The 21651-nt window shown below is 37.0% G+C and overlaps 1 protein-coding gene across 1 annotated transcript in view; it reads left to right on the forward strand.

Annotated features, from left to right (window-relative positions):
• The window catches only part of PIK3C2G (phosphatidylinositol-4-phosphate 3-kinase catalytic subunit type 2 gamma), a 417122-nt gene that overhangs the window by 109950 nt on the left and 285521 nt on the right, over positions 1-21651 (forward strand). Inside the window, exon 14 of the mRNA XM_012559647.2 lies at positions 3352-3482. Coding sequence (XP_012415101.1) covers positions 3352-3482 — 131 coding nt within the window. The remainder of the gene's footprint in view (positions 1-3351; positions 3483-21651) is intronic.

Raw genomic sequence — 21651 nt, forward strand, 5'->3', positions numbered from 1 at the left:
CCTAGAGGATTAAGGCCCCTTTCCCACTGTTTATCTTGCCACTGTCTGACATTTAAAGTTCCAGCAACATTAAAAATGTGCATTTACGAATATTGTTCCCTCTGTCTGCAATGTGCCTTCCCTTTCCCCTCACCGCCCACTCTGCACCCCCTCCACTGACTTCACTTGTATAGTTAACATGCATCTTTTAGGATTCATGGGCCCTCCTCTAGGAATCTCTCCCTTACCCCGTCTCTGTTCCCTCAAGCAGGGTTAAGTGTCCTTTCTCTGTATAAATTTTTCAACACAGTCACCACATTATACTCCTTTTCCATTAACTGAGACTTCTTTGACAGCATTCACAGTGCATGGAATATAATATTTGCTAAATGAATGATATATATCCATGCTTCTGATCACTAAAAATAACAAAGCCACAGACATTTCTAAACATAGCCCATTAGTCCACTTATCTGAACCTGGATACCAGAAAGATTAATCCTTCCTTTTATACAAGTGGGCCTCCTCCTTAAATAGCAATTCTTATCTACTCATTTCCCCAAAATATTTTACCTTACCTAGTATTTTATTCCAGGGTTACCCTCCATTATCAGAAGTGTTAGGGGAGGCAACAGTCTAATCACTGAGGCCAGGTTCTTAGCACACAGCACATTTTTTGTCCCCAGGTAGAAGAAACTCTTTTTTTCTCTCATTCCCAAACCACCTTATGGGTGCCTCTTCTACAACACTTTTCTTGACACTCACCGCGGTTGCCACTCAGTCAACAGGCATCCTTTCTTCTTCTGAACTGCCATAAAATTTATTACCATAAATAAGTTAAATTTGTATGGGAGTTCCTTGAACAAGCTGACAGGATTATGGGGGCATGAGAGGCCCTAGGATACCATGTGGACATGGTGTGGGACATGGACACTAGGAACATTTATTCACAACAGCTACCTTGAGAATTTCCAAGTCATGAAGACATAGTAGAAACCGTGGTGGCCACGTGTCAATGGGGAACAATGAGGAGAGGTAGTGAAGCAAGGTAGAATAATGGAATGCAAGACACCAACATAAAATTGTGTAATCAGGTGTGAATTAAAAGGAAGGATTACCAGGACTATATATTTTCCTGTACCCAAAAGAAAAGAGCCCTATAATTTTTTTGTTCTTGAACTCAGGAATGTATACTTCAGGCTTGAGACAGGAGTGTGTATGACAGATCGGTCTCATGTCATGGCATGTGCAATATAGACATTTGAAGAAATCTGCTAGATCACTCCATTAAAAGGAAATCTGAGACTAGGCCCAGGGTTAGTGAGCCATGGCCAGAGGAGGGTAAGGAGCAGAGTCATGAGTTTGCTGTTACTGGGTTGAGGCACACTTTGGGCTGCTGTGTACATGTTGTCTTCTATTTTAGTTGTTCATTGGCCAGGAAACAAACACAGGTCTTCTGCATGGAAGGGGAAAATTCTACCACTGAATCACCAGTGTCCCCCGAGAATGCACCTCATGCTAAGCTACCACCCATTTGTCAGTGGTAGTTTATGTGTTACTATGGTACTGAACAAGTTTCAGCAGAGCTTCCAGACTAAGATAGATTAGGAAGAAAGACCTAGAGATCTACTTTTGAAAATCAGCCAATAAAAACCCTATGGATCACAATGATCCAATCTAAAAGCAATCATAGGAATGATACAGGACTGGGAAGTGTTTTGTTCCATTGTGCATGGTGTCACCATGAATCGGGAGCCCACTCAACGGCAAAAACAACATTTTGGTTGTAAATGTGTGTGCCTTTTCTCCTTAATTAGATTTTAAGTTCTCTGAAGGTAATGGATGCTTCTTATGGCCTGCATAATGCATGGGGCTTAAAAGTATTCTGGAGCAAATACTTTTTGGGAACTTCTCTTTTGTAAAATGTTAGAATAAAAGGCAACTGGAAGAAATTCCAGTATTTTATATCGGTGGCTCAAGAATCAATTACTCTGTATCTTCATAACCAGTGAAAAAATGCCATTTGGTATAGAGACTTATACATATATCAGAAATAATAATAAACAAATAAATAAATAATATTGTAACTTTGTGCACATAGGTGCTACTGCATTCTCATTCACTGCTGTAGTTTCCTCATCTAACCTACACTTTACTTAAGACCAACATAAAATTGGATTAGTTCATTAAATGTTATTCCTAGTTTTTTTGTTCTATGAGTTTAAACATATTTGAGCCCATAAAAAGTAAAATGTAAGCTGATAATACTGCACACACTTTTCTCTATGGCACCAAAGTGAATCTTTCTGTTAAGAAACAAAACTGACTATAATATTGCTTTGGGTTAGCTGATCTATTACTTGTTTCTTTTATCATGTTGGAGTAATAAGTGATATACTATAACCAAAAACAAGTATTGCAACAAATTTTACAGAATGAAATTGCTAAAGCTTTTTCAAATAAATAAGAGTCCAAATAGATTAAACTGCATTTCAAACTGTCGCTCACATAATCCACTTCGTAACATTCCACAGTTTTATCTGAGATTCCAACCTAACATAGTTCAAGAGAGAAAAATAAACTCTGTGGATTTGCTAAAATGAAAATTTTTAAAAAGCAGGATAACCTTAAACAAATATGTGGATCACTAAAATATACAGCTTAATTACATATTTTGGAACTGTCTTTTTTGTTAACTGTTATTTTATTGACTAGAATGAGAATTTCACTGTGGCATGGTATAATGGAAAGCACATCGAACAGGGAAAAAAGGAGGCCTGGATTCTAGCCCTGTCTATAAATCTGAACTACGGAACCCAAAGCAAAAATATTCTATTTGATTATACATTTGCAAAACAAGTCTTTTCCTGAGAGGAGCCTTCTCCCCTGTCTACAAAGTGGTCCCCAGACTTATAGATTTCATGAATCAGAGACCAATATAGAGTACCTCTTTGTATTTTCCACAATGATGCCATGAAAAATTATAATTACCATCTACAATTTCATCACTTGCTAATAGAAAGACATTCAAAACCAAAATGTAGAAAGGACATAACCTCAGCATTAAACAAAAATGTAACATATTTATCTTTATGAAAAGTGCGTATATTGTTCTTATTTTTCTCATGTTGCCTCAGAAAGCATTACAGATCACTGATATATACCATTTGTGTAAATAATTGAGGATTGGCCAAATACCATGTATGTTTAACTCTCAAGTGCAAGCTCTAATGATTCTATTTTAAAATAATAGCACAGAAAAGAGGAATTTTCCTTTATTTTAGGTTCTACAGATCTAAGATGAAGGTTATAAATTAATAATGAATAGTTTGAGGCACCTTCAACAAATGACAAATTGTTCCTTTATTTCAGATTGATTTTCCAGCTACCGGGTGGGAGTATATGAAACCTGATCCTGAAGAGAATAGAAGCAATCTTGGAGAACCATCAAAACAGTGCTTAAAACATATTGCCAGACTTTCACAGAAGCAGTCTCCTTTACTGTAAGTGATTCAGGTCTTCTGAGTGAATTTTGCTCACTGTTAGTGATATTAATCATACTTGAAACACTTATATCTTTAAATAGTGAACCTTGTTTCCTGCGAAACTGCTTTCATTTCCTAAGGTCACACCTGTGGGATAATCAATTAATGTCTAGGAGCTAATTAAGTAATTTTGTATGCTTTGAAAGATTTCTTTCCTGTGATACTTAGCAACTTTAGACTGAGCAAAAATAAAAAGGTTAGAAATCACTTAGTTCAAAACAACAAAGCAGGGTGATTAGATCTATGTCAGCATGTAGTAGTGGAAAATCACTGCTCAACCATCCTTCAGGTAAGTAGGAAGATGTTTTAGTAAACAGGAAAAAGTAAAATTTACTTATTATGGCAGGTTAAAAAAGAACAGAAATAAATTGTGTTTTAACAGTGCTAAATTAGTAACTAAGGGGTACTTAGATTTTGTCAAACAGTAATTTTCTGGATAAAACCAAAATCCCAGGAAGAATTTAGGGGAGTTAGTGGCTTTAGTACTGCTACTTGACAATGTGTAAATCACAGCTGATTGTGCTCATTAATATTATGCCAAAGGCATAAAACTAACAAAGAAACTTTTTTATTGTGATATCTCAGTAGTCTGTTAAACTCTAAATATGTGAGCATTTGAAAGGAAAGACCTCTGGTGCAAATTATAATGTTCAATTGCTGAAATGGTGTTCTTTACATTACCTTCATTTTTAACCAAGAAATATGATCCAATATAAGTTTGTATATCATTTTAAATTGCCTTTCATTCTTATAACAACATTTGTATACAATTACAGAGTGCTTTCAAATGCATTTTCTCATTTGACCCTACAAAATCTTTTAAGAAAAGTAATTCAGATATACTGCCCCATTTGAATAACTATTCAGGAAAGTTAAAGGGTTAGCCCAAGATTACATGCATAGTGAATAACAGAGTCGGTACCAACCAAGATCACTAAGACTGCTTCTCTATCCAATCATAGAAAACAGGGAAAAAATATTCTGTCTAAAAAACTTCCAAGACCATCCATCATTTGGCTTAATCTTTTTCTAGATGGTTCTCATGATGCTCCAGCACAGATAGCTTTCCTTAACTCCAGAGTCATATCCAACTACTTTCTAATACCTCTTCTTGAATGCTCAATAGGTTCCCAAACTTGGCTTACCCAAAACAAAACTCTTGATCATACTTCATCCCCCTGCTTGTACCAAACTTATTCCTCTTCCAGAAAATAATTCCAACATCTGTCCATTTGATCAACTCAAAACCTTCCATTCCTCCATGTAATCTTGACACCTTGGCTTCTCAGTTGACAAAACTTCCAATTCTAATTCACCATCAAATCATGTCTGCTCAGCTTCCAAAATATATCCCTAAAATCTAGCCACTTTTTGCTCGGAGGTCAGTTTATAACAATAAATGCACACATCCAAAAAAGAAGAAAGGGCCAAAATCAAAACATTAACCCTACAACTCGAACGAGTAGAAAGGGAGCAGCAAAAAAAGCCCTCGGGTGCCTGAAGAAAGGAAATAAGAATTAGAGCAGAATTAAATGAAATAGAGAACAGAAAAACAATTGAAAGAGTTAACAAGACCAAAAACTTGTTCTTTGAAAAGATCAACACAATTGATAAATCATTGGCTAAACTGACAAAAGAAAAACAGGAGAGGAAGCAAATGACCTGTATGTGATGGTTAAGATTGTGTGTCAACTTGGCTGGGCCATGATTCTCAGTGTTTATATGTGATCACTGCCATGATTGAATTATGCTGTGAGTAGCCAATCAGATGAAAGGGAATTTACTTGGGGGTATGGCCTGCACTTGAATATAAGCAGACGTTCTGGCATTTTACTCACTCGGGATCCTGCAGCTGCTCCTGTCGTCTCACCTCCAGTTCTTTGGACTTGAGCTGCAGCTTATCTGCCAAACTTGGGATTTGTCGACCTTCACAGCCTGAGTGGAGCCCTGCTCTCTGACCTGACGATCTTGGGTTCACCAGCCCCTGCAGCTATGTGAATCAGGAGAAACCTTGTGGTCTTGCCTGCCAATCTTGGAATTCATCAACCTTCACAGCCTGTGAGTGGGAGACCTGTTCTCTGACCTACAGATTTTGGGCTCCCCAGCTTCTGTGGATGTATGAATTGGGAGAGGCCTCTACCCTGATCAACGGCCTTGGGACATTCTAGCCTCTACAGTCACATGAGCTGTTTTCTTGATATAAATCTCTCTATATATATATTTATATGCTTTACTGGTTTTGCTTCTCCAGAGAACCCAGCCTAAGACACCATTTAAGAAATGAGATTGGTGATACCACAACAGACCCAACTGAAATTTAAAGAATCATAACAGAATACTGTGAAAAATCGTACTCAAACAAATTTGAAAACCTAAAGTAAATGGACAAATTTCTAGAAACTCACTACCTACCCAAATAAACACAAACAGAGGTAGAACAACTAAATAAACCAAAAACAAAAGAAGAGATTGAAAAGGAAATTTAAAAACTCCCAACAAAAAAAAGCCTTGGCCCAGACAGTTTCACTGGAGAGCTCTACCAAACTTTCAGAGAAGAGTTAACACCACTACTACTCAAGGTATTTCAGAGCAAAGAAAAGAATGGAATACTCCCAAACTCATTCTGTGAAGCCAGCTTAACCCTGATACCAAAACCAGGTAAAGACACCACAAAAAAAGAAAATTACAGATGAAGATACATCCCTCATGAACATTGAAGCAAAAATCCTCAACAAAATTCTAGCCAATAGAATTCAACAATGTATCAAAAAAAAAAAATAATTCACCATGATCAAGTGGGATTTATACTAGGTATGCAGGGATGGTTCAACATTAGAAAAACAATCAGTGTAATCCATCACGTAAATAAAACCAAAGACAAGAACCACATGATCTTATCAACTAATGCAGAAAAGGCATTTGACAAAGTCCAACTCCCATTCATGATAAAAACTCCCAGCAAAATAGAAATAGAAGGGAAATTCCTCAGCATAATTAGGGACTTTATACAAAGCCAGCAGCCAACATCATCTAAATGGAGAGAGTTTGAAAGCATTCCCCTTGAGAACAGGAACCAGACAAGGATGCCCTTTATCACCACTCTTATTCAACATTGTGCTGGAGGTCCTAGCCAGAGCAGTTAGGCTACAAAAAGAAATAAAGGGCATCCAGATTGGTAGGGAAAAAGTAGTAGTATCTCTATTTGCAGATAATATGATCTTACACACAGAACACCCCAAAGAATCCACAAGAAAACTACTGGAACTAATAGAAGATTTCAGCAAACTTTCAGAATACAAGGTAAACATACAAAAATAGTTGGATTCCTCTACACCAACAAAGAGAAATTGGAAGAGGAAGTCACCAAATCAAAACCATTTACAATAGCAACCAAGAAGATACAATTCTTAAGAGCAAATCTAATCAGAGATGTAAAAGCCCAAGAAAAGGCTACATAAATGAGACTTCATCAGACTGAGACCAGAAGGACTAGATGGTGCCCAGCTACAACCAATGACTGCCCTGACGGAACACAACAGAGAGTCCCTGACAGAGCAGGAGAAAAGTAGGGTGCAGATCTCAAATCCTAGTAAAAAGACCAGATTAAGGTTTGATTGAAACTGGAGGCACCCTGGAAGGCATGGCCCATGGGCTTTCTGTTAGTACAAAACTAAAACCATTCCTGAGGCCAACTCTTCAGACAAAGATTAGACTGGACTATGGGACATAAAATGATACTTGTGAAGAGTGTGCTTCTTAGCTCAAGTAGATACATGAGACTAAATGTGTAGCTCCTGTCTGGAGGCAAGATGGGAAGGCAGAGAGGGTTAGGAGCTGGCTGAATGGACACAGGGTGGAAAGGACAGGGGTGGAAAGGAGGAGTGTGCTGTCACAGTATAGGGAGAGCAACTAGGGTCACATAACAATGTATGTATAAATGTTTGTATGAGAGACTAACCTCAATTGTAAACTTTCACTTCAAGCACAATAAAAATAAAAAAAAGATATAGCCACTTCTACCCATATTCACTGCCATCAGCCTAATTCTAGCCACCATGACCTCTTGCCCAGAATATTGCATTAACTTGCTCTGCTTGCTTTCGCTTTTACTTCATCTCCAACCCATTCTTTAATTTGTGGCCAAAGGAATCACTCAAAAAGAATACTCAGATTACATGACTTCCCTATTCAAAACCTTTAAGTGGTTTATTATTCTCAGAATAAAATGCCTTATACAATATATCATATCACACTGTATTGCACCTGGACAAGCTGGTTACCACCATACTCTCTAATTTCATCTTGTATTACTCTTCCTCATTCACTTGAAGTCAGTAACATGAGTTTCCTTCATATATTCCAAACGTGCTATTCCATTTCCCATCTCAAGGCCTTTTTATATGGTGTTTCTTCTACCAGAAATGCTTTTTCCTCAGTTCTTCACATGACTAAATAATCTTATCTTTTAAGTCTTCACTTAAGTGTCATCTTCTCAAAGAGGTCTTTTTTGAGCACCCTATCTAATGAAGTTTTTCTCTACCATATTACCTTTTGTGTTCTCATACTAAAGACAATATTTTATTATCTTGTTAATGCATGTGTTTATTTCTTGCCCCCTCCCCTCATTAATTTGTAAGAACTGGAGAACAAGAAACTGTCTATCTTGTTTATCACTGTATGTCCAGTGCCTTATACTGTGTCTGATAAAAAAATATGTAAAATAAATGTTATAATGAATAATTTCGTTTGCATACTGTCTGATATAAACAGTTACCGTAAAGGATGAAGACAATGGAAGATTCTCATAGTTTCATGGTACACATATTGATGATCCATTGCCATACTAGTTTATTGTCATCTTAACTAGGTGAAGCATCTGTTTACATATTTTTGCTGGCCAAAAGGAAATAATTTGAAATTTTAACTATCTTGAAACAAAAAATGTCAAAACCAAATGATAATAATCACAGTGACTGCCTTTAAATGTTAGAAGTTTGTCTTATTTAATGAACCCGAGTGAATTCCACTTGTTTTATCCTTCAGTTTCTATTTAAGTTAATAACTTACACATCAAATAAGCTACATTTTCCTCTATCTACGCAACTGCAGTTATTAACGTTCAGTGAAGTACAGTTTTATTCTGGAATGTGAAAACAGATGGAGAACAGCCTTCAATGTGATAAAACTTGCGTTAGAATTACATTAACTTCTCTTTCCAAATATGACATGTTATCATTTAGTTGGTGGCTTTACTATTCTTTCTTTCAGACTTATCAAATGTAATCAGTCAGAAGTTCAAATTTAATGAGTTCTATTGAGAATGTTTCTGTAGTATTTATACAAAAAAAGAAATAAAAAAAAAACTAAACATTCTTCTTTTTTATGCCAACCAACAGTGTTTCCAGTTATGAGGAAGTCACCAGAAATAAAGATATTAAAGCATTTGCTTTGAAAAGAAATTAACACTTCCATGTCTAGCCAAGAAGTGTAATCAGTACAATAGTAATTCCTCTGCCTTAAATAACTATGACACAGAAATATGCATATATATAAAACATATGTATATATATATACACACACACACATATATAAGTATACATATATTGAAGAAACATGTATATATATGGATGTGTGTGTATAAATATATATATATATGAAACAACTGTTTTCAGAAACTGGATAACAGACAATGCATGAAGTGAGCGCCATAATTAAAGTGTGTTTCAGCTGGAAGCACTTTCCACACCATGGCTCTGGAACATCAAGTCAATGAAGAGAATCCAGGTCTTGTGTAGATTAAAAACACAGAGACCAGAGTTCAGTGATGTTGAGTTACCTGAAATTTTAAGAGCATGATAGTGAAAAGAAGAATGATGTGTAGAATAGAAGCTTCGGATTTCTGTATTGGGGCCCCTTAACTATTTAGGTAACTTCTATTCATGAGCAGGCAGAGAATTTCCAGAACCTGCAAGAGAAAAGCTACTAGGGAACTGTGAAATAAATGCAGATTCCAGAAGTTGCACAGTCCTAAGAGATAGGAATTCTGACCAGTCAGAATGGAGAAACCTCACAGAACATCCAGATATTCAGTAGAGAATATCAGATGCACATTATAAACAGGGCTACTCTAGCTTTAAATTAAAGTTACACTAGACCCAGCCTAATAAATTTTAGTAACAAGTCTCAAAAATACCAAGCTGAGGGGAGCGGGGCCAAGATGGTGGAGTAAGTAGTCAGTAGTCAGATGCTTCCTGTGTCCCTGTTACAATAAAGACCCAAAAAATGAGTGAATCAATTATATATGACAGTCTAGGAGCCGTGAACATCAAAGGCAAAGTTGAAGAATCGAACTGAGTGGTGCAGGGAGGGAGAGATGGTTTGGAAGCAGCAAGGAGTTGCCAGACCTGACCCAGCAGCAGCCAGTGCCCTTCAGGCTGGATTGGCTCGTGTGTGCAGTGAGGCAAGCAGTGGCACTCAGAAAATGTTTTCCACATCAAGAGAGACCCAGCAGCAGAGAGTTTACTCGGCCATCCAGTATCAGTGAAAAGCAGCACTTGATTGGCTAAGATAAGTATTTGCGTCTGGCCTAACATGCAGATCAAAAAACACCCCCCTTTGGGAAAAACCTCTCTCCCGTTTACCTGCTCTGCACCAAGTCTCAGGCTGCCTTCAGAGATTGCCGAGTCTCCTGGACTGGAAGTAGGACCGTCACACATCGAGCCATTCTCCTGGCCTTGGAGAGGAAACAAATTAACAAATGGGAAAAAATAAGCTGCCTGTCACCCACAAGCCAGGGACTCAGGGTAGGCACAGCGCCTTTGCCTAGGTACAGGCATAAGGGATCCACAGACTTTGAATGCCTTTCACCCTTGCATAGACTTGTGTGGGCCCTTGCCAATAGCATAGGCCCTCATTACCACAGTACAACAGGGTATATAACTGAAATCTAACTTCAACTGTTTCAGCTGTGAAGTGGCAGGTTCGTGACATTTGACACTGCTCTGCCCATTAAGGAGGTTCCTCACCTTACCACATCAGGGGCCTGAAGACTGGTGGCTCTACCCACGCCACTTAGCCACCTGTGAGAGGGGTCCAAGAATAAGTGGTGCCCCCTAGTCCTTACAGCCAACAGCATTGGGTGCTCATAGTCTGGCTGCAAAACCCACTGACCTACACGATCTAAGGAACAGGGACACACTTTCCTTCCAGACACTCAGGGGCAGCTGTCAACCCCCTGCCTTGCTCAGTGCATGACCTCCTACTGCACCCAGGTACCTGTGCCTACACCAATCACTGATGCTTCTCTAGGACTGTAGGTGACAGCCTGCACCACACACTTGGTGAATGACTATGTAGACACCTGAGCTGAAGCCATATAAGAAGAGTAAACACTCTCCTGGGCTCACATACTTAGTAACAGATCTGACCAACTGGTGACAGGACGTTAGAGCTTCAAAGGTGCCAATAATCAAACTAGCCCCCACGAACAGGCTATTTGGGTATATCAAAACAAAAGAAAACAAGAAGCTACGAAACAGCAAACATAAGATAAATGAATATAACTTATTGATGGCTTGGAGACAACAGTCAATATGAAATCACATAAAGAGGCAGAGCATGATGGCTTAAGCAAGCTCCCAAAATAAAGAATCCAGAAATTTTCCTGAGAAAGAGAATTTCTTGGAATTACCACAGTCAGAATACAAAAGATTAATATACAGAACTCTGCAACAAATCAGGAAGGAGTTCAAGCAAAACACAGACCAAGCCAAGAACACACAGACAAAGCAATAGAAGAGTTTAAGAAGATTAGAGAAGAGCATAAGGACAAATTTAACAAGCTGCAAGAATCCATACAGAGACAACGATCAGAAATCCAGAAGTTTGACAATAAAGTTTCAGAATTAGACAACTCAATAGAAAGTGTAGGAGCAGATTTGAGACAATGGAAGTCAGAATTAGTGAAGATAAACCACTTGACACCAAATTATTTGAGGAAAAATCAGATAAAACTATTTAAAAAAAAAATGAAGAAACCCTAAGAACTATGTGGAACTCTGTCAAGAGGAATAACCTACAAGTGATTGGAGTACCAGAACCAGGGGGAGGGGGGAATAACAGTAAATACAGAGAGAATTATTGAAGATTTGTTGGCAGAAAACTTCCCTAATATCATGAAAAATGACAAGATAGTTATCCAAGATGCTCATCAAACCACACACAACAAAGATCCCAAAAGAAAGTCACCAAGACATAATCAAACTTGCTGAAACCAAAGATAAAGAGAGAATTTTAAGAGTGGCTAGGGATAAACAAAAAGTCATATACAAAGGAGAGTCAATAAGAGTAAGCTCAGACTACTCAGCAGAAACCATGCAGGCAAGAAGACAATGGGATGACATATATAAAGCCTTGAAGGAAAAAAATTGCCAGCCAAAAAGTATATATCCAGCAAAACTGTCCTCAAATATGATGGGAAAATTTGGGCATTTCCAGATAAACAGAAGTTTAGGGAATTTGCAAAAACCAAACCAAAATTGTAAGAAATACTAAAGGGAGTCCTCTGGTTAGAAAATCAATAACATCAGATAACAACCCAAGACTAGAACACAGGACAGAGCAACCAGATATCAATCCAGATAGAGAAGTTACAAAAATGAATCAAAGCTAAAACACTGAAAATAAAGAAACAGAGACATCAATATATAAAAGATGACGACATCATAATAAAGAAGTACTAAAAAAGGTATACGTAGATTTTTCATATGGATAGGAAGTCAAAGCAATACAAAGTAAGAAAAGACTGGTTTAAGCTTAGAAAAATAGGAGTAAATATTAAGGTAACCACAAAGGAAACTAACAATCCTACACATCAAAATAAAAAACAAGAAAAACAGAAAGACTCAGCAAATACAAAATCAACAACAATGAAAAAGATGAAAATATATAAAGAAAAATGACTCAGCACAGAAAATTAAGTGCAACAAAGAAACTGGCAACAGCACACAAAAAAAGACATCAGAATGACAGCACTAAATTCATACCTATCAATAATTACACACTGAATGTAAATGGACTGAATGCGCCAATAAAGAGACAGAGAGTGGCAAAATGGATTTAAAAAAAACACGATCCATCTATATGCTGCCTACAAGAGACACACCTTAGACTTAAAGACACAAACAAACTAAAACTCAAAGGATGGAAAAATATATCAAGCAAACAATACTCAAAAAAGATCAGGAGTGGCAGCATTAATCTCTGACAAAATAGACTTTAAAATCTACCACAAAGGATAAGGAAGGACACTATATGATTAAAGGATCAATATGCTAGGAAGACATAACTATAATAAATATTTATACACCCAATGACAGGGCTCCAAGATACATAAAACAAACTCTAACACCATTGAAAAGAGAGATAGAGAGCTCCACAATAATAGTAGGAGACTTCAACACAACACTTTCAGTGAAACACAGAACATCCAGAAAGAAGCTCAGTAAAGACACGGAAGATCTAAATGCCACAATCAACCAACTTGATCTCATGGACATATACTGAATTCTCCACCCAACAGCAGACAAGTATACTTTCCCTTCCAACACACATGAAACGTTCTCCAGAATAGACCACATATTAGGCCATAAAGCAAGCCTTAACAAATGCAAAGCATCAAAATATTACAAAGCATTTTTTCTGACCATAAAGCCATAAAAGTAGAAATCAACAACAGAAGAAACAAGGAAAAAAAATCAAACGCATGGAAACTGAACAACACCTTGCTAAAAAGCTACTGGGTTATAGAAGAAATTAAGGATGGAATGAAGAAATTCATAGAATCAAATGAGAATGAAAATAGATCCTACCAGAATCTTTGGGACACAGCAAAAGCAGTGCTCATAGGTAAGTTTATAGCAATAAATGGACACATCTAAAAAGAAGAAAGGGCCAAATTCAAAACATTAACCCTACAACTCGACAAGTAAAAAGAAGCAAAAGAAGCTCTCGGGCACCAGAAGAAAGGAAATAATAAGAATTAGAGCAGAATTAAATGAAATACAGAATAGAAAAACAATTGAAAGAGTTAACAAGATGAAAAGCTTGTTCTTTGAAAAGATCAACAAAATTGATAAACCACTGGCCAAATTAACAAAAGAAAAACAGATGAGGAAGCCAATAACCTGTGTAAGAAATGAGGTGGGTGATTTCACAACAGACCCAACTGAAATTAAAAGAATCATAACAGAATACTATGAATAATTGTACTCTAACAAATTTGAAAACCTAGAGGAAATGGACAAATTTCTAGAAACTCACTACCTACCCAAACTAACACAAACAGAGGTAGAACAATTAAATAAACTTGTAACAAAAGAAGAGATTGAAAAGGTGATGAAAAAACTCCCAACAACAACAAAAGAGAAACCTGGCCCAGATGGTTTCACTGGAGAATTCTACCAAACTTTCAGAGAAGGGTTAACACCACTACTACTATATTTCAGAGCATGGAAAAGCATGGACTACTCCTAAACTCATTCTATGAAGCCAGCATAACCCTGATACCAAAACCAGGTAAAAATACCACAAAAAAAGAAGATTACAGACAAAAATGTATCCCTCATGAACACTGACGCAAAAATTCTCAACAAAATTCTGGCCAGTAGAATTCAATAACATATCAAAAAAATAATTCACCATGATCAAGTGGGATTTATACCAGGTATGCAGGGATGGCTTAACGTTAGAAAAACAATCAATGTAATCCATCACATAAATAAAACCAAAGACAAGAACCACATGATCTTATCAATTGATGCAAAGAAGGCATTTGACAAAGTCCAACACCTAGTCATGATAAAAACTCTAAGCAAAATAGGAGTAGAAGGGAAATTCCTCAACATAATTAGGGACATTTGTACAAAGCCAACAGCCAACATCATCCTAAATGGAGAGAGTTGTGAAAGCATTCCCCTTGAGAACGGGAACCAGACAAGGATGCCCTTTATCACTCTTATTCAACACTATGCTGGAGGTCCTAGCCAGAGCAGTTAGGCTAGAAAAAGAAATAAAGGCTATCCAGACTGGTAGAAGAAGTAAAAGTATCTCTGTTTGCAGATGATACGATCTTATACACAGAAAACCACAAAGAATCCAGAAGAAAACTACTGGAACTAATAGGAGATTTTAGCAAAGTATCAGGATACAAGATAAACATACAAAAATCAGTTGGATTCCTCTACACCAACAAAGAAAACTTGGAAGAGGAAGTCACCAAATCAATACCATTTACAGTAGCCCCCAAGAAGATAAAATACTTAGGAATAAATCAGCCAGAGACGTCAAAGACCTATACAATGAAAACGACAAGACGCTACTGCAAGAAACCTAAAGAGACCTGCATAAGTGGAAAAACATACCTTGCTCATGGCTAGGAAGACTCAACATTGTGAAAATACCAATTCTACCCACAGCAATCTACAAATACAATGCACTCAAGATCCAAATTCCAACGGCATTTTTTAATGAGATGGTGAAACACATCACCAACTCCATATGGAAAAGGAAGAGGTCCTGGATAAGTAAAGAATTACTGAAGAAGAAGAACAAAGTTGGAAGCCTCACATTACCTGATTTTAGATCCTATTATAAATCAGCAGTAGTAAAAACAAGTTGCTACAAGTAAAAACAGATACATAGACCAATGGAACAGAATTGAGAATCCAGACATAAATTCATCCACCTATGAGCAGCTGATATTTGACAAAGACCCAAAGTCCATTAACTGGGGAAAAGACAGTCTTTTTAACAACTGGTGCTGGCTTAAGTGGCTATCCGTCTGCAAAAAACTGGAACAAGACCCATACATCACAGCATGCACAAAAACTAACTCAAAATGTATCAAAGACCTGAATATAAAATCTAAAATGATAAATATCATGTAAAAAAAATAGGGACAATGCTAGGAGCCCTAATACATGCCATAAACAGATTACAAACCATAAGTAACAATGCACAAACACCAGCAGAGACACTAGATAACTGGGAGCCCCTAAAAATCCAACACTTATGCTCATCAAAAGCCTTCACCAAAAGAGTAAAAAGACAACCTACAGGATGGAAAAAAATTTTTGGCTATGTCAAATCCGATCAGCGTCTAATCTCTAAAATCTACAAGATACTGCAAAACCTCAACATTAAAAAGACAAATAACCCAATTAAAAAATAGGCCAATGATATGAACAGATACTTCACCAAAGAAGACATTCGGGTGGCTAACAGACATATGAGGAAATGCTCACGATCGTTAGCCATTAGAGAAATGCAGATCAAAACTACAATGAGATACCATTTCACCCCAACAAGGATAGCATTAATCCAAAACACACAAAATAATAAATGCTGGAGAGGTTGTGGAGAGAATGGAACACTTATACCCTGTTGGTGGGAATGTAAAATGGTGCAACCACTTTGGAAATCGATTTGGTGCTTCCTTAAAAAGCGAGAAATAGCAGTACCATACGATCCAGCAATTCCGCTCCTTGGAATATATCCTAGAGAAATAAGAGCCATCACACAAATAGATATATGCATACTCATGTTCATTGCAGCACTGTTCGCTATAGCAAAAAGATGGAAACAATCTAGGTGCCCATCAATGGATGAATGGATAAACAAACTATGGTATATTCACACAATGGAATACTACATAAAGACAAAGAACAAGGATGAATCCATGAAACATAACTTGGAGGAATCTGGAGGGCATTATACTGAGTGAATTTAGTCAGTCAAAGGACAAATATTGTATAAGACCACTATTATAAGAACTCAAGAAAAGGTTTAAACACAGAAGAAAACATTGTTTGATGGTTATGAAGGTGGGGAGGGAGGAAAAGAGGTGTTCATTAACTAGCAAGTAGACAAGAATTATCTTAGGTGAATGGAAGGACAGCACACACTACAGAAGATGTCAGCACAACTGGGATAAACCAAAGCTAAGAAGTGTCCTGAATACAACCAAATACTTCGAGGGAGAGAGTAGTAGGGGCAGGGGTCTGGGGACCATAGTTTCAGGAGACATCTAGGTCAGTTGGCATCAATTGGTTCCAACTCACCTGGAGTAAAGGAGAATGAAGAACACCATGGACACAAGGAAGGCATTATCCCAAGAGACAGAAAGGGCACATAAACCAAAGACTTCATCAGCCTGAGACCAGAAGAACTAGATGGTGCCCAGCTACCACCAATGACTGCCCTGACAGGGAACACAACAGAGAGTCCCAGACGGAGTGGGAGAAAAGTGGAGTGCAGAACTCAAATTCTAGTAAAAAGTCCAGACTTGGTGGTTTGTTTGAGACTGGAGGGACCCCAGAAGACATGGCCCACGGACTCTCTGTTAGCCCAGAACTGAAGCCATTCCCGAGGCCAACCCCTCAGACGAAGATTAGACTGGACTATTGGACATAAAATGATACTTGTGAAGAGTATCCTTCTTAGGTCAAGTAGATACATGAGACTAAATGGACAGCTCCTGTCCAGAGGCAAGATGGGAAGGCAGAGAGGGTCAGGAGCTGGTTGAATGGACACAGGAAATCCAGGGCGGAAAGGAGGAGTTTGTTGTTACAGTATAGGGAGAGCAACTAGGGTCACATAACAATGTATGTATAAATTTTTGTATGAGAAACTGCCTTGAATTGTGAACTTTTACTTAAAGCACAACAATAAAAATAAATCAAGCTGATCCCTTAGTAATTAAACTGATTCCTAAAGAAATTAAAAATTCAATATTCAAATGATAAAAAAAGTATATAATCAAAAATTGCTACACATAGGAAGAAGTACAAAAGTATAGCCCATAACTGGGTAAAAAGTAAGAGCAGTTAATTGAGACAGACCCTAAAATGTTAAAATTAGCAGTTATGATTTTAATACAGCAATTATAATGATTTTTACATTCCTTTGGATCACCTTTCTTTGGAATGGGCAAGTATATAGATTTCTTCCAGTTGGCTGGCCAGGTAGTGAAAGCTGGACAATGAGTAAGGAAGACCAAAGAAGAATTGATGACTTTGAGTTATGGTCTTGATGAACAATATTGAGTATACCAGGGACTGCTGGAAGAACAAACAAACCTATCTTGTGTTGTAGGAGAAAAACATCACAAAGTTTAGTAAAGCAAAAAGAAAGTTTTATTGGCGTATAGTCAAGGAGCAAAAGTGGGAAGCTGACAAGCATGCTGCCAGACCTAAAACATCTGCCCGAATCCAAGGAAATATCACAGAACAGACAAAAGTGGGAAAACGGACAAGCATGCTGCTACAGCCATGTCTGTCGAAGTCCAAAGATCATTACAGAGAGTCATCAGTATATATTAACATTACAAATGGGCAAAACCATTGAAAGCTTTACCTTTTCAGATTGGCTAGAAACTGTGATCCTACATTTTAAATTGTCTTTCTTAACAATCATTGGTACAGGTTTCAGTAAGGACAGTCAGGAGGGTCTTCATTGGTCCAACAAATTTCTATTCACTAAATGCTAATAGAAAAATGTAAGGGTGAAAAGTCTTTTGCTTTCTGTTTGATTGGCTTATGTGAAAGGTTCCCTAAAAGATACTTTGCAAGATTATCTTAGCTATTGTCTTTATATTTCAGGGCCCAGTTGTGTCTTTCTGAGTCCTTGTGAGTCTTTGTGAGCCCAGCTCCAGCTGGGTCACATTCTCTATGCTCAAGGATAGGGAATAATAACTCCAATATTATTTCCTGAATCACTTGGAAGAAGTATAGCTGGAATGCTCTTTAGAAGCGAGGATGACGAGACTTCATCTCACTCACTTCAGACATGTTATCAAGAGGGACCAGTTCCTGGAGAAGGATATGCTTAGTAAAATGAGAGTCAGTGAAAAAGAGGAAGCCTGTCAACGAGATAGATTGACACAGTGGCTACAATTATGGGCTCAAACATAGCAACAATTTTGAGGATGGTACAGATCCAGGCAGCGTTTCGTTCTGTTTTACACAGGGTCACTGTAAGTCAGAATTGACTCAGTGGCACCTAACAACCACAATGAACAACAACAATGCTATGAAGATATTTAAGGAACTGAAAAATACAATATCTAAATTTTTTTGAAAAATGGACAAGCTTAATAGATTGCATAATGCAGAAGAAAAAAACAGTGAGCTTGAAGACAGTGTAATAAAAATTATCATGTTGAAGCAGATAAAGAAAAAAAATTCTGAAAATAATGAATAGAGCTTTGTGATCCATGGTATGTTATCATGAATACAGCATATGTACGTTAGGCACACAGAAGGAGAGGAGAGATACAGGGCAAAGAAAGAGAGAGAGAGCAAGAGAAAGTAAGCAAGCAAGCAAGCAAGAAAGAATAACCATAGTTTTACAAATTTTATTATAGAAAAATCAACCCACAGGTATAAGAAACTTAGCAACTTTGAAGCAAGCACACAAATACACACACAGAAACAGCCCTAGGCAGATCATAGTCAAATTACTGAAAACTAGTAATAAAGATAGTAATCTTAAAAACATCAGAGGAAAAAGATAAATTACACAGAAGGAACCTACTGTAAGATTAACTGCTAACTTCCAATCGGAAACAATGCAGGCCAAAAGACAGTAGAATAATATTTTTATATACTGAAAAGGAAAAAAAAACTGTCAACTTAGAATTCTATAATCAGCAAAATTTTATTTCAAAATTAAGGCAAAATGGAAACATTCAGTTAAACACAATGGAAGTAGTTAATTATATCTACACTATCTTGTTGTTGTCAGCTGCTGTCGAGTCAATTCCAACTCATGGCGACCCCACGTGTACAGAGTAGAACTGCTCCATAGGGTTTTCACGGCTTTGACCTTTCAGAAGCAGATAGCCAGGCCTGTACTCGAGGCATCTCTGGGTGGGTTCGAACTGCTAACCTTTCTAATATTTACATGGAAACATGGATATTTGACTAAAGTAACAAAAACAGTCTTGAAAAAGAACAACATAGTTGGGGAATTTACAAGTCTGATTTCAAAACTTACAACAAAGTTTGAGGATTTACAAATCTGATTTTGTGAATTAGAATAAAGTTTTAGTAATCAAGATAATGTGATATTGACTTAAGGATAGGCAAATAAATCAATGAAACAGAATTAAGAGAAAAAAAGAGGCCAGAAATAGGCCTGAATTGATATATGTTCAAGGTATTTTTTACAAAATCGCCAAAACAATAAATGAGAAAAAGTTTTTTCAGCAAATGAATAAACTTGTGGGGAAAAAAAGAAAGAAATGTGATGTCTACTTCATACCATACCAAAAAAGAAAATTAATCAAGGATAAATCATCATCCCAGATGCGAAATCTAAAACTATAAACCTTTCACAAGAAAACTTAGCAGGACAGACGTTAAGGTAGGGGCGGCTATCTTACACAAAAAGAGAAAGCATATTAGTTTTAAAAATTTTATAAATTGGACTTAATCAGAATTTAAAACTGTTCATCAAAAGGCGCTGTTAAAGAAATGAGTATCTCAGAAGTCACATTCTGAGATAAAATATGTGCAAAATATCTGTATGACAAAATTTTTGTATCCAGAGTACATTAAAAAATCCTACAAATGAACACGAATATTCAAATAATGCAACAAAAAAGTGGGCAAGTGACTTGAACAGACTTTTCTAAAAAGGAAAATATAGGCCAATAAGAACATAAAAATTACACAGACAAAATCACGTGTTGGCAAGAATGTAGTATAATTGAAACACTCATTTTCTGCTGGTAAGAATATAAAATTTTATGATGATTTTAGAAAAGTTTGGCAGTTTCTTCAAAAGATAAACACTTGACATACAATCCAGTCATTCCCCTCCTAGGTACTTCAAGGATAAATGAAAAAACTTACACACCAATATTCACAGCAGATTTATTCATTATATACCAAAACAGGGAACAACCCAAGTGTCCATCAAATAGGAGAAAGGATGAACAAATTATGGTATATTCATACAAAGAAATAATACTTATTAATAGAAATAAATGAACTACTGACACACTCAACAACGTGGATAACTTCAAAAACATTATACTGAGTGAAAGAAGCCAGACCAAAAAAAAAAGTATACACTGTATGATTTCATTTATATGAAGTTCTAAAATAGGCACTATTAAGCTAGAGTGAAAGAATTCATACCTGTGTTTGCCTCTGGTCGGGGTGAGGATGAGGACTGGCTGGGAAGAAACATGAGAAAACAATGTTGTATCTTGCTAGGAGTGGAGTGTGTTGTTTTACCAGGTCTACGCATTTGTCAGAATTTATTGAAGTGAATCTATGCATTTCCTTCTGTGTAAATTATGTTGCATAAAAAGATTAAAAGAAAAAACAACAACAACATTGCTCTATATTGGGAAAAAAGGAATTTAATCAGGGCAAAATTTGTTTTAGTAATTTTGTTATGGAATTTTATCTTGCGAGCTTTCTGTTGGGAGCAGTGACAAAACATAGGAAAAGAACCTAAAAGTGCCTTAAAATTCACCTATAATCCAATCCTTTCATTTTACCAATGAAGATAGCTTCAGAGCACATTGTTGGGAAACACTGACCTTTAAATATTTTAATATTTCTCATTAACTTTCTCTGGCATTTTAGCTGATTTCAGCTGAGCAACAGGATGTCAGTTTGGAGGAGACAGTGTTCAGAAGCCGTCATTGTCATTTAAGAAATGCTGTCCTCCAACTGAACTGTGCTTCTTAGTGCTGCTGCTGGAGTGTAAACAAAACAGGACACGCTTTCAGCCAGTGAATGGCCCTATTCCCAGATATAGATCTTCTGTTTGGGACCACTTTCCAGGAGGAAATACTTGAGCATTTAAGGAAGTCCTAGTCACTGGCATTTTAACCCCAAACTTCCAGTGAACTCTGAGTGTTTAAAGCCAGAATCCAGTGATGAATAGAGTTCTTTATTTGAAAATTTAGAGCACAGACTTTTCTGAACTTTGATGAAACTTGCTTTGAGATGAAGGAATATCATCTTTAAAATATGCCATTTTTTCACAGGCCCACTTGAGTCTGAATCAATTTATAAAGAAAGTAAGAGGGTAAATGGTTGATTACCCCGTT

This window comes from Trichechus manatus, unplaced genomic scaffold (genome assembly GCF_000243295.1).
Source record: "Trichechus manatus latirostris isolate Lorelei unplaced genomic scaffold, TriManLat1.0 scaffold00289, whole genome shotgun sequence".
Lineage (NCBI taxonomy): Eukaryota > Metazoa > Chordata > Mammalia > Sirenia > Trichechidae > Trichechus > Trichechus manatus.